Here is a 13,146-nt window from a genome sequence, read left to right as displayed (position 1 = left end):
AATTGCCACAGTAAAGGGAAATGTTGATAGTGTTAACAGGGAATACTCTAGAACAGTGGTAAAAAACATTTTCTGAGTCTAGATCACTTTGAGTCAAAATGCAAGCTGAAATCTACCACTCAGATTTTTAAAAAACATTACTTAAAAAACGTAAGCCTATAACCAATTAAAAACAGCACTGTAGCAATGAGGTTTGTGCAGTAAGCTATACGCCCAATACATTATACCCGCATATTGGCTTTGCTTGAATTGCCCTGCCAATGCATTGTTGTTCTGGACATTTTTTTTAATTATATTTTAAAAGGTCCGTTGTTGTATTACTTGTGAAGCACAGCTGAGTTAGCATACATTTAAATAATTTGCTTGTTTTATTGGGCTGATGTTGCCTGCATCTGATGGTCAGTCTCAGAGGAGGGAGCGAGCAGCAGACTGAGGGTCCGCCTCTCAACATCCCTCCGCTCCCCCTTACCATAAAGGGACACCGTCTTCCAGATGATGGCGAAACCTGCACCTCATTAGTTCTGCCTCATGCACAAATTCATGTTGATGGTCCTGTGAACAGAGAAAGTGAAATATTCCTCGATATTAAAAAAGGCCCAAGCCGCTAATAATAACACAAGCCTATAGATACACTTTCCTACTCATTCATTTCTGCTGCAGTGCTTGTTGTAGAGCTGAGTGGAAATAGGAGGAACGTGCATTTGATGTCTTATAAAAGTGTTGAATACAAAGTGTTGACAGAGTAAGAACTTAAACATGAACTCACTCATAAAAACAGAATCTCTTTGCTGTATTCGTTGACAGTCTCTCTCTAGTCATGGTTTTGAAATCTCACAGTATCAACTTTGCTGTAGCTTTCTTTTATGCCTGCTACGTTACTGCAGATACGGTCATCTGAGCCATTCGATTGGCCAGCGGTAGGCATATAGTGCACTTGATTTGCTCTCTGGGCCCGCCAGGAAGGCAGAGTTTGTACCTTCAGACACATGAAATGCGCGCAGGGCAGCTGAATCGAGCGCACCTAATGCCAATAGCCGGAGACGAATAAAAGAAAAAAAGGAACGCGAGGCTTTATCGTTGTTTTTTTTACAGAAATGTTTGGCGAACAATTAGGAATGCCTTGGAGATCTGCTCTAGAAAGTTGAGTGGAATTCAATCTCGTGCTTCTCAGTGGGCTAATATTTCTGCGCGGCAGTCCCTGGGGAGCTGCGCGGCAATCTCGGGGCTGCTGCGCGGTATAGAGGGAACATTGACCCCCACCCCCATACTCACCCGGCTATGCACAATGCATGTCAAAATACAGAATTTTGCAGAAAGACTTTAATCATATAAAACAATCAGATGTATTGAATTTTCCATGGGGCTATATTAAAGGGCACTTGATTTAATATAACAGGCTTTTAATTCAATATTGGTGCACAATTTCTACTTAAAATATCAAAGGGATGCAAAAGTGACTCATTTCGTGGAATGACTCAGTAGCAGCATCACAGCTTCAGGTGTGAAGAGAATAACTAGGTGGATGGGATAACTGTTGTCCTATGTGTGTTCCAGGTTTCCTACCGCCTGTTTGAGGACACGGGACTGTTTGAGATGTTCAAGATTCCTGTCAGGGAGTTCATGAACTATTTCCATGCTCTGGAGAATGGATACAGGGACATTCCATGTGAGCAAACATTACAATCAATCCTCTTTGTGAAAAGGCTTTGTAATACACACACAGTTACATCAAGTACTCGAGAATATCAAAAACATTTGAATAAACTACCGAAATCCAAACTCTATGCGGTTGTGTTGGCAGCACTGCCTATTTTATCCACAAGAGGGACGTATTGGCATTCTCAATGCAATCACAGCACTATTTCTGTTCCCTCTACCTCCGTCTCTGTATGGTTTGTGAGGTGTCATTATCACCTAGTGGACTAAGTTAGTATTACAGTTGGCATCTCCTCTCCCTCCCCATGCAGACCACAACAGGATCCATGCCACTGACGTGCTCCATGCCGTGTGGTACCTCACCACCCAGGCCGTGCCAGGCCTGCCCAACCTCCTCACAGACCACAGCTCAGACTCTGGTGAGTACACACACACACACGCATATGCAAATACAAGTGTACACACATGCACCGACACATACAACCGCACAACCACACACACGTGCGCACACACGAAAGAGGACAGGTATACAGTAGGCTTATTAACTTCTGCCCCACATTTTCCATCATGTACTATGGCTCTTTTCCTCCACTTGCAATTCCTTTGTGTTCTGACGGAGGCTAATATCCTATGTCTATAAGCCTACTGTTGTATGCCTGTTGCTGATGGGAGCCAGGTAAACCCATTCCCTCTGGGGCTCAATTAGCTGCTGTATATTCATTCATACACACCAACCACATCAGTAGGTTATGTGAAATGGCATAATACTGTATAACATCCGCCTTACAGTGTGCAGACTGGAGGCAGTGGAAGTTCACAGAATAGTGTTTCCAGTGAGATCGGATGACTGTTAGTTCATAGTCATCGACAGTTCTTTTACCTCATGTTCACTATGTAGAGCTATTACAAGAAGCCTATCTCCTCCAGTCATAGTTACACAACAGACACAATGTCAACACGTTGATCTTGACCTGTTTGATCTTTACACAACCTGTCTGACTGGGCTGGCAGATGGCCTACTCTGATGGCTGAGGTCTGATGTCTGTCTGGGGCAGGGTGACTGGCTGTCTGTCAGGCTGGCTAGCTATGTTGTTTTCTGATGCTCATGTCATCCCATACACACATTTGCCCACACATTAGCACGCTGACCGTACACACATGCAAGTGTGCCTGCACCCGTTGACCCAAGCGTTTTGTACTAAAGCTTCCGATTTGTTACGACAATGCCCATCACCCCTCATCTCATTTACCTGCGTATCTATCTCTCTGACCCTTCTATCCCTGTGTGTGTGTGTCCAGACTCTGACAGTGGGCTCCTCACCCCCAGCCATCCCAGCCATATAGGCCATACAGGGTTCCTGGTTTCTAAGATGTCTGCAGTGATGGAGGAGGGTTATGGCTGTCTGTCTGGCCTCATCCCATCGCTGGAGCTCATGGCTCTATATGTGGCTGCAGCCATGCACGACTACGACCACCCTGGACGGACCAACGCTTTCCTCGTGGCGACTAGCGCTCCTCAGGTAGGAAGAGAGAGAGGGAAGGAGGGAGGAAGAAGAGGGAGAGGATGGAGAGGATGGGTGGTTGGATGGATGGATGGATCTAACTAAAGGAATTGGAAAGGTGAAAGCAAAGTCCCAGTAGATGTCCACCAATAATACTTGAATATCTTGTGTTCTTCTCAGATCAGTGAAGAGATAAATGGAGGAAGACAAAGGGACCACTGAGATGCACCAATGATAACTAATGAGTGACATGTTGCTTTCTGTCTCCCCCGGTAGGCCGTGCTATATAACGACCGCTCAGTGTTAGAGAACCACCACGCTGCGTCAGCCTGGAACCTGTTCATGTCCCGGCCAGAGTACAACTTCTTGGGCAACCTGGAGCATGTGGAGTTCAAACGCTTCCGCTTCCTGGTCATCGAGGCCATCCTCGCCACCGACCTCAAGAAACACTTTGACTTCCTGGCAGAGTTCAACGCCAAGGTAAACACAACCGATGGTCTGGAGCTTCTATTCTATACATTTCTCTTTGATGTATGTACAACGTATCTACAGCTGAATGGACTGAAGCACTATGTCATTTTCTCTGATGGTTGACAACTTACAGTATGTCAGGAACAAGCCTGTAGGAGAAGATCTGAGGTTCTTTTCCTCAGAACTTTTTCCCTTATGCTCTCCTCGCTTCTCTCTGATAAATTGAAAGGAGGTAGGGATAGAGGATGTGAGGACGCGAGAAAGACATTTGAGATTCATTTACCCCTTGCTTCTCTCCAGGTGGGTGCTAACGGCTGCTTGGGCATCGACTGGTCCAATGAGAATGACCGGTTGCTGGTGTGTCAGATGTGCATTAAACTGGCGGACATCAACGGCCCACTGAAACACAAGGACCTGCATCTACAGTGGACCGAGGGCATCGTCAATGAGTTCTATGAACAGGTGAGATCCAAATCGATCCTAGCCCCTACACCCTCCACACCAAGGAGGGGCAAAGTACGGCCCACGAGACATTTTTTTAATGTATTAAATATTATTATATTTGAGTTACGATTTTTGGCCTAAAATTACTCATTCCATGATATACAAACAACCTCCAATAGATGGCGCTATAGTCTGGCAGCACGCTCTGCATTTGGGCCTATAGTCAGATTCAGAATGCGCTTAGTCAACAGAGCCACTTCATTGCACAGGATGAGAGTACTGACATCAGAGACACTGCTCAACTTTTAATTTTTGTCAGAGGAATAAATGAGAACTTTGAAATAACAGAGGAACTTCTTGCAATGGATTCAATGATGGGAACAAGCAGGGGCTCTGACTTATATGACAAGGTGTCTGCCTGCTTGGAAAAAATGAATCTACCATGGAGCAAACTGACAAACGTCACAACAGATGGATCACCAAATCTAACTGCTAAAAACATTGGCCTACTAAAAAGATTACAAGACAAAGTAAAAGAAGAAAGCCTTAACTCTGAGGAATTTATATTTATTCACTATATTATTCATCAGGAAGCCCTGTGTAAAAGTGTGTTAAAGCTGGAAAATGTTGTCAAAGTGGTTGTAAAACTTGTCAACTTTATACGGGCAAGGGGGTTTAGCCATCGTCAGTTCATTCAACTGCTCAATGACACAGAGGCAGAGCACCAGGACTTGTTGTACCATTCAAATGTGCGCTGGCTAAGCCTGGAAAAGTATTTTGCCATGTGTGGGAACTGAGAGGGGAGATAGGTATGTTCCTTGATACGGTTGGTAAAGCTGACGACTTCTCAGAGTTGAAAAACACAGACCGGCTGGGCGACTTTGCTTTTGGTGTGGACATATTGGGGCATCTGAACGATCGAAATGTCAAACTGCAGGGAAATTGTATTTTTGTGCATGAACTGTATTCCAACGTGAAAGCATTCAATGCCAAACTTATGTTGTTCTCCAGACAAATGAGCAGCCGGTCTCTCGCTCATTTTCCGACACTGGCCGCACTGAACGCGCCCACATCGCATTGCTACACTGAGACATACAGTAGCACTTTGATCGACCTGCATGCTGAGTTTTCCTGCCACTTCTCAGACTTCACCAAGATTGAGACTGAGCTGGAGCTTGTATCATGCCCCCTGTCTTTCGACAGTGAGAAAGCACCACCAGACACACAATTGGAGCACATCGACATCCAATGTGACAGTGCTTTGAAGGAGAAGTACAAAACAGCAACAATAGACCAGTTCTATGGCTCACTGAATGAAACAAAGTTTCCAAACATTAAAAAGCACGCCCAAAGGATGCTTGTTTTATTCGGGTCCACATATGTGTGTGAACAAATGTTCTCAGTCATGAATTACAACACAGGTCAAATTTAACAAATGCTCAGCTGTTCTGAGCATCTCTACATCAAAGTTGACACCAGACTTTGATGCCCTTGCCAAGAGAGGTGACCAGACCCATTTTTCACATTAAGACTCGAATAACCGTGACTGGGGTAGGCAAGGATTATGCTTTTTCACGGTGATGGTTATGCAGTGAGAATTATCCAGCAATGCACTTGGATACACTTAATAATTAATCAGTCAGACTTGGGCTGAAGTGATTGGATAACTGTAAATATGGCTCACAATGGAGATGAGAATTGTTCCTTAATATGCTTTCAAAAACAGACCATTCCAAATTAAGCGGATGCTCTTACCATATGTTTCACTCAAATTTTAAGAATAGTTATTTTTTACACATCTGCTGTTACATGTCTCCAGTCATATAATATATATATATATATATATATATATATATATATATATATTTTAAGTTTGCATATTGTGACTGTAAGTTTGATTGTACTTTACAAGGGTAGAGATGCAGGATCTGTGTGTGTATTTGAGTGTGTCTGTGATGTTATAAATTATATCCATTTTGTGAAAATTGTTCACAAAAAACAAGGGTAGAGATGGTACAAGGGTAGAATTGTTCTGCAAGCATATGTACACCTACAGTACACTAGTAGTTGCGTGTCAATGTGAAAATTAATAAAGGCTTCACATGTTTTGTCACGCATATAGTATGTGGCCTTTCACTTGGTTTCAAAAACTCAATGTGGCCCTTGAGCCAAAAGGTTTGCCCACCCTAGCCCTTACACCCTAGCCCTAACACCCTAGCCACTGATTTAGATCTGAAACACAAGGACCTGCATCTACAGTGGACCAAGGGCATCATCAAAGATTTCTACAAACAGGTACATCTATTAGGTCTAGGTTTGCCAGAAGATACCGACCCTACCGTTACGCTTGTTTACACTGAGCTGCACTGGGGTCAGAATGCAATCATGGTTACATTAAGACACCATGGAGCCGGCGAGAGATATGCGTCAGAAAACATACCTCAGTGCAGGAATGGGATATGCCACTGTACTCTAAATTGTACTTTTATCCACACTGCTCCATCGAGAAGATTGAAATTCTGCTAGTTTTCCCGGAAAACTGCCCTTTTCGTCCTCATACTAGCTAGCAGTAGCCACCACTAGGGTGACCTGTATTGAATTGAATAAACGTTATTGATCCCCAGAGTGGAAATTGGGTGAATGACGATGACGAGATGTATACAGTTGCCTTGTTGTTGTTGTCTTTCTTGTGCACCCATGTCCCACCCCATGAAACTGCCTGATCATGAAATGGTCATTACACTACCTTCTGCATAAATAGCTATGATAGACTTGAGAGGGCGTAGAGGTGCAATTATATTTCTCCATCAAATGACATTGACATGTGTTCCACTTGGTACTAAAATAGAAGGCAGGCCACTTCATTAGTCCTTCACAGTACTGCTTAGTGTGAAGAGGTACAGGTGCCTGGAAACAGCCCACTCTCCAGTAACAATGCTGCTCATTAGTCAGAGAAGGACAGGTGCCTAGCAACCACACCACTGATCAGGAAGAGAGACTCTAAGTGGTCAGAGAGCGATTAGCATGTAGGCAGAGATATTACAGAAAGGAGGAGATAGGAATCCTATTGGGCAATGAATGGAGGAACGTATAACACCCCACTTAGCAGACTGTCAACCAATCGCGTTCACGTTGTCATGCTGTGTCATGAGGTTGCTAAGCTAATTGTCATGCAATCCCTTCTAAAAGTCAGGGTATGAGTCAAGAAACCTGCCTATTTTCCTCAAAAGTACGTAATGTCACGATTCCAAAGCTATACGATATTGCAGAGACAAAGTTAATTATCTCACATCTCGGAAAATATTTGTAATGTTGTACTTATTGTTCACATAATTCATGCTAATGTTAGGTTTTTGAACTAGCCCCCAATTGACTCCCATTTACTCCTTGAAGGAGTGCTCTTCTTGTCCCAGAATCGCCCAGAATGCACCGCGTGGCCCATTGACGACGCATGGGCAACGTAAACAATGGCCGTTAATACGATTCCAATGGAGTTTCCATCTCCTCAAAAGCATCTCTGGTGTAGTCCCATCATCAGAATAGGTAGAACCAATGGATACTCCCATTCAAATCAAAGTTCTCTGATGTGAAGTGTGGAATCGTGGCCATACTGGGTCTACCACTTCTGGAATATTCTATGCCAGTGTTTCCCAAACCTATCCTCGGGTACCCCAAGTCAGTCCACTTATTTGATGTATTTCAGAACTAACACTTTTAACTAATGAGGGGCTTGATGATTAGTTGACCATATAATAAGTGGACTGGTTGGGGGTACTCAATGAGAAAAACACCATTCTATTCAGTGACCATTGATAGACTGTGAGGAATAATGTGAAATGTAGAACTACTTTTGTTCTTTGTCGTGGAAAATTATCACTATACTTATTAAAAATCAAAGTTCTTCCAGAGTTTTTGTAGAATCAAGATAGACTTTATTACATAGAGCAACAGAAGCCGAGCTGGTCTGCAGAGCAACTCACTCACAACACTCGGCCCTCAGTTTATATACAATGGCCATTCCTGCTCACTTTACATACTTTTTAGCTTAAAACCCTCCCAGTTCAGTTCTCCACCATTGTTTCCAAACGTTCATCTTTTGAACGCTCCACCCACTCTCTTAATTTATGATAGTGGCGAAATCTGACTTCTCCTCATATATTTATTTAGTTTGGATACAATGGTGGCCAAACCAAACTTTCTCATGTAAAAAATAACAGAGCCATCTCCCGGCTCTGCTCTGTTTATTCCAAAACCCATCAATCGATAATTGAATATGGTTTAAACATAGCAGATCCATAACCCATTCTCAACCATATACATTTAAGACTTTCCTAATGCATTGCCTCATACATAACAGTATAATCAATCAAGAGCCATCTCCTGACTCTGGCTCAGACTCCCTCCTTGTGGACCACTTGGTACCACACTCCACATCACTTAGTCTTATTGCCTCATCCTCTGTACCACTCTGTACCACACTCTGTCTTTATAATTAGCTATATTTTAACCTTTATAGTCTAGAAAGATTTACTATTTTTAACCTATGGTCTGATCTTGGGTACTACTCGGTACCATGGCTCTGTATGGTCTACTGAAAAAATACCCAACATCTTCTGTTTCTTTATCAGTAATGTTGATGTAACACCCATCAATACACATTAATTGAAGAAGCCATCCTTGTATGTAGGCAATGTACTGCATAATGCATAATCTCTTCAAAATGGGACCCTGGCATTGATGGAGAGAAAATTAGATTGTCACTTGGAATGGAGAGTGTTGATTTATTGACAAACAAAATGCACAATATGTCACTCTACAGTGATAGGAGCACCAAGTGTGTAGGTTATCAGTGCTACTGTGATTGACAGTGCAGTCATCTTGTTTTTGTCTGTCTGTTTCTTCAAAGCCTGAGCTCACTCAATGATAAAACCCAAACCCTTGTTCAAATGTCAGATCTGCTTGTGTCCTTGGAGAGAGAGGGAGGAAGAGAGAGAGAGAGAGAGAGATAAAGGGGGAGGGAGGGAGAGATAGAAAGACAGGGAAGTGAAAGACAGGGAGGAGAGAGAGAGGAAAAAGAGAGAGAGAGAGAGAGAGAGAGAGAGAGAGAGAGAGAAAGTGTTGTTGTACTGCAGTATAGCTGACCTACTTGTGTCATCAGTGACAGTCCTCATTCACACAGACAGCGATAAAGCAGCAGCAACACATCAGATCACAGAGCACTCAACTGCACTGACTGCACTATCCCTCAAGACATGCACACAAAGAACACACACAGGAGAACACACACATAAACACACTGGGGTCAGTAGTAGGATACCCACAATCCTAACGCTGACCATTAATGCGGTGAAAACAGCTTAAAGATCTGACCCTGTATCAGTGGTTAGGTTGTAACTTTACCTTCTCCTTGACACCTGTCTTTAGAAGACGTTTAAATGGTTCAATATGCCCCTCTACTCTAGAGTAGCACCTCTCTCTCTTTCTCTTTTACCCCCTCTCTCTCCCTCTTCACTTCAGACACTAATTTCAGTCCACTGCACTGACTGACGAAAGCTCCGCTGGTTACTATGGCAACAGGAGACATTGCCTGCTGCGGTCCACTTTGAGTGTATAAGCCCCTGACGTCAATAGACACATATATATGTATCCTGCTATACATCACTTTACTATACATGCATATACATGATATTGTCAGTCAGCCAATGCTGGACCTATAGATGAACTTGTAGGCTTCCTCTAGATTGACGTGTGTGTTTTGCTGTTTATCTTCTTGACCCAGTTTGCAGCTTTGATTATTCAGTAGCTAATCCCACAGGCTCTGAGCGCTGGTGGTTGCTGGTTGCTGTTGGTTTACCAGCTTAGAGACTGGCTGGCTGGTGAATAATAAAAGGAGAGAGTTACAAATGGTGGTATGTTTTCTACCATCAATTAGAATGCAGTTGAATGTAGTTTTACATCATTTCTGATGGTCATTTTCTCTCTCTGTGTACATTTACATTTTAGTCATTTAGCAGACGCTCTTATCCAGAGCGACTTACAGTTAGTGCATACATAATTTTTTTCATACCCCCTGTGGGAATCGAACCCACAACCCTGGTGTTGCAAACGCCATGCTCTATCAACTGAGCTACATGTAGTAGTATCTTAGCTGTGACTCCCTCAGTGCATTTGATTCAAATTTCCCTCATATCATTGGCTGGTTGATTGATTGATTGAGTTTCCTCAGATAGTGTCAAATGGTGATGTAAAGAGGTAATTCATATTATATTTACATTTGTCATTTAGCAGAAGTGCTTACCCAGAGTGACTTAGTTAGTGCACAACCATATATCACAGTCATAGTAAGTACATTTATTCTCAATAAAGTAGCTATCAGCAAAGTCAGTGCTAATATGAAAAGACAAGTGTTTAATAAAGGTTAAAAAAATGGGGTGGGGGGGTGGGGTGGTGCTGTTGGATTAATCATAATACTTTGTGAAGAGGTGGGTTTTCAGACGTTTATATCTAACATTCTGCCATGTTTACCCATACTGCACCACTCCTCAGGGCGATGAGGAGGCAAGTCTGGGCCTTCCCATCAGCCCCTTCATGGACCGCTCTGCGCCACAGCTCGCCAAGCTCCAGGAGTCCTTCATCACGCACATCGTGGGTCCGCTCTGTTCCTCCTACGACTCCGCCGCCCTCATGCCGGGGAACTGGGTCGACCCCGCCAACGCACGGAGGAAGGAGGGAGAGGAGGTGGGGGAACGAGAGACAGAGGGGGAAGAGGAGGATACAGCAGAGGAGGATGCATCGACTAGCTCTGAGAGTTCCCGTAAGAGCATGTTGACGTTCATGTTGAACTTCTTTGAGTTGAAAGAACTCAGTTAACAGAAACCTATTGAAATCAAAGCTCAGCTTGAAATGGCCCAGGTATTGAGTTGTTGACATAGTGCCCATCGATAATGCATGTAGTGGATTTAAGCAATAAGGCCCAAGGTGGTGTGGTATATTGGCATGACAAAAAGTGGATTGCCTGGATACAGCCCGTAGCCGTGGTGTATTGGCCATATACCACAAACCCCTGCGGTTACCAACATTAATAGAACAGTAAACAAGTAAGCCAAGTCAGCCAATAAGCATCCAGGTTTATAATTAGTAGTAGATGTAGAAGCCTCAAAAACACGAGGCTACCTGGTCTGCCTTAAGTGTATTTGGTCTTCCCAGGTTATCAGACCCTGCTTTGTAACCCCTGTCCAGAGGTTGTATAATAAGGGTTTGCATGTACAGTATAAGGGGATAGAGATGTAGTAGGTTTTGTTTTGAGGGATTGTTTTCTTCTTCTCTACAGAGAAGAACGTGGTGAAGCTTAAGAAGAGCAGGAGGAGAGTGTTCTGTCCCATCACTCAGCACCTACTGGACAACCACGAAATGTGGAAGAGAGTCATCGCCTCTGAAACCCAGGACACGCCAGATAGAGAGGCGCCTAACTGCCACAGCAACCCCGCCGAGCCAATCACAGCCATCCACGAGGAGGAGGAGGAGCCAGCCAGCAAGGAGGAGCCAATAGATGTCCAGGGAGAGGAGACAGAAGGGGAAGAGACGGGGCTTGCAGAGGAAGAGGAAGTGGCCAAGCAATAAGAGACTGCAGAGAAAAGGGAGGAGGAGCTGGAGTGAGAGGATTATCTTTGACCCTTGAAGATCAGGAAACTGAACATTTATCCAAACTCATACCCTCTCCCAACTAGACTTTCTGACTCGTGTCAGAAATTATACCCTATTCCCCATGTAGTGCACTAGCTGGCCAAAAATAGTGCACTATACAGGGATTGGGGTGTTGTTTGAGACGCAGCCCCTGATATTTGGTTGCCAGCAAATCACTTAGACACAACACTGTAGAAGTTTGGAGTAACATGTGCCTAAAGAAAACAGGGTGGGGGGAGGAGCTGAGGATGAGGATGAGAGAGGGGTGGGATTTATTGTTTTAAATACATATTATATTGGATCAGGTTTCCATTTCAGAAGCCCTCTCCCTGACGAGGTACCCACACTGCAATACGGGCCCACAGAACACTGACCCCACTGCCAGCCTCAAGACACATACTAGTGGTCCGCATCCACCTGTCCGCCCCCACAGAACCAAGGTGTACACAGTGGACTGTACTGAATAGACAGTACAAGTACTAGCTCCTGAGGACAATGAGATGAAAGTGAGGGAAAAAGCTGTGTCTGCTGTTTGTTGGTTCTCAGGGAGCGAGGAGAGGACTGAGGACTGGGGAGAGGAGGGCCAGTGTTGATACAGAGTGTGCTCACACCCACGCATGGAGGCAGACACACACACACACTCACACACACAAACCCATCAGAAGATTTTCTAGCTACCCCAGGAAGAGGGAATGGGAAGTCTAACAGAGAAACCTGTAGCTCTGAAAAAGCTTTATACTCACTGGAGGAAAAAATCAAACACAGCACAGTGTTTCTTTACATTCTTCATCTCTCGCTTTGTTCCCAATATACCATGTTTTCTCTCTTTCTGTCTTTCATTCATTCTTTATTTCACTCACTCCACTTTTGTGTCCATCAGACTCTTTCTTCCTCTCACTCCTACACAGTTCCACAGGACTCAGGAACACAGACACACCCCACTGGGCACACACTGGTTGAATCAATGTTGTTTCCACTTCATTTCAATGAAATTACGTTGAACCATAGTGGAATTGGCATTGAATTGACATCTGCCCAATGGGACACAACACAGACCCCTCATCACAGTGTCCTTGTACCCTTTGTCATTGTTGCTTCAACCAACACAAGTCATTGTTCTTTCCTATGTTTGGTTTGTGGCTTTACTTTCTTATTGTTTTAACATTGGCCGTAAGATTTTCACTCTGTGGCGTTTGTGTTTTGTAAATATGGTGTGGGACTTTATTTTATTGCCTTTCTTATTTTACGTACCCTGTATCTTGATTATCTGCACCCGCAAAGGGAATCACTTTGAATCTGAATCACATGGTTTCTTATAGAGTTATATCTTTATTTTATTCAGAAGCCTAGTTACGTATTCCAATATAAGATGCTTTTATAAGTGCAGAAT

General features: G+C 43.7%; 1 protein-coding gene across 1 annotated transcript in view; it reads left to right on the top strand.

Annotated features, from left to right (window-relative positions):
* The window catches only part of LOC311129175 (cGMP-inhibited 3',5'-cyclic phosphodiesterase 3A-like), a gene marked incomplete at both ends in the record, with an annotated part of 99,980 nt that extends 88,287 nt beyond the window's left edge, over positions 1-11,693 (top strand). Inside the window, 7 exons of the mRNA XM_084161488.1 lie at positions 1,555-1,666; positions 1,968-2,075; positions 2,956-3,176; positions 3,435-3,638; positions 3,930-4,091; positions 10,620-10,887; positions 11,404-11,693. Coding sequence (XP_084017614.1) covers positions 1,555-1,666; positions 1,968-2,075; positions 2,956-3,176; positions 3,435-3,638; positions 3,930-4,091; positions 10,620-10,887; positions 11,404-11,693 — 1,365 coding nt within the window. The remainder of the gene's footprint in view (positions 1-1,554; positions 1,667-1,967; positions 2,076-2,955; positions 3,177-3,434; positions 3,639-3,929; positions 4,092-10,619; positions 10,888-11,403) is intronic.
* Between the last annotated feature and the right edge of the window lie 1,453 nt (positions 11,694-13,146).

Source organism: Coregonus lavaretus (assembly GCF_964263955.1).
Source record: "Coregonus lavaretus genome assembly, chromosome: 5".
NCBI classification, from domain to species: Eukaryota; Metazoa; Chordata; class Actinopteri; order Salmoniformes; family Salmonidae; genus Coregonus; species Coregonus lavaretus.
Note: the sequence above shows the minus strand (reverse complement) of the source record. Positions and strands in the feature narration are given on the sequence as shown.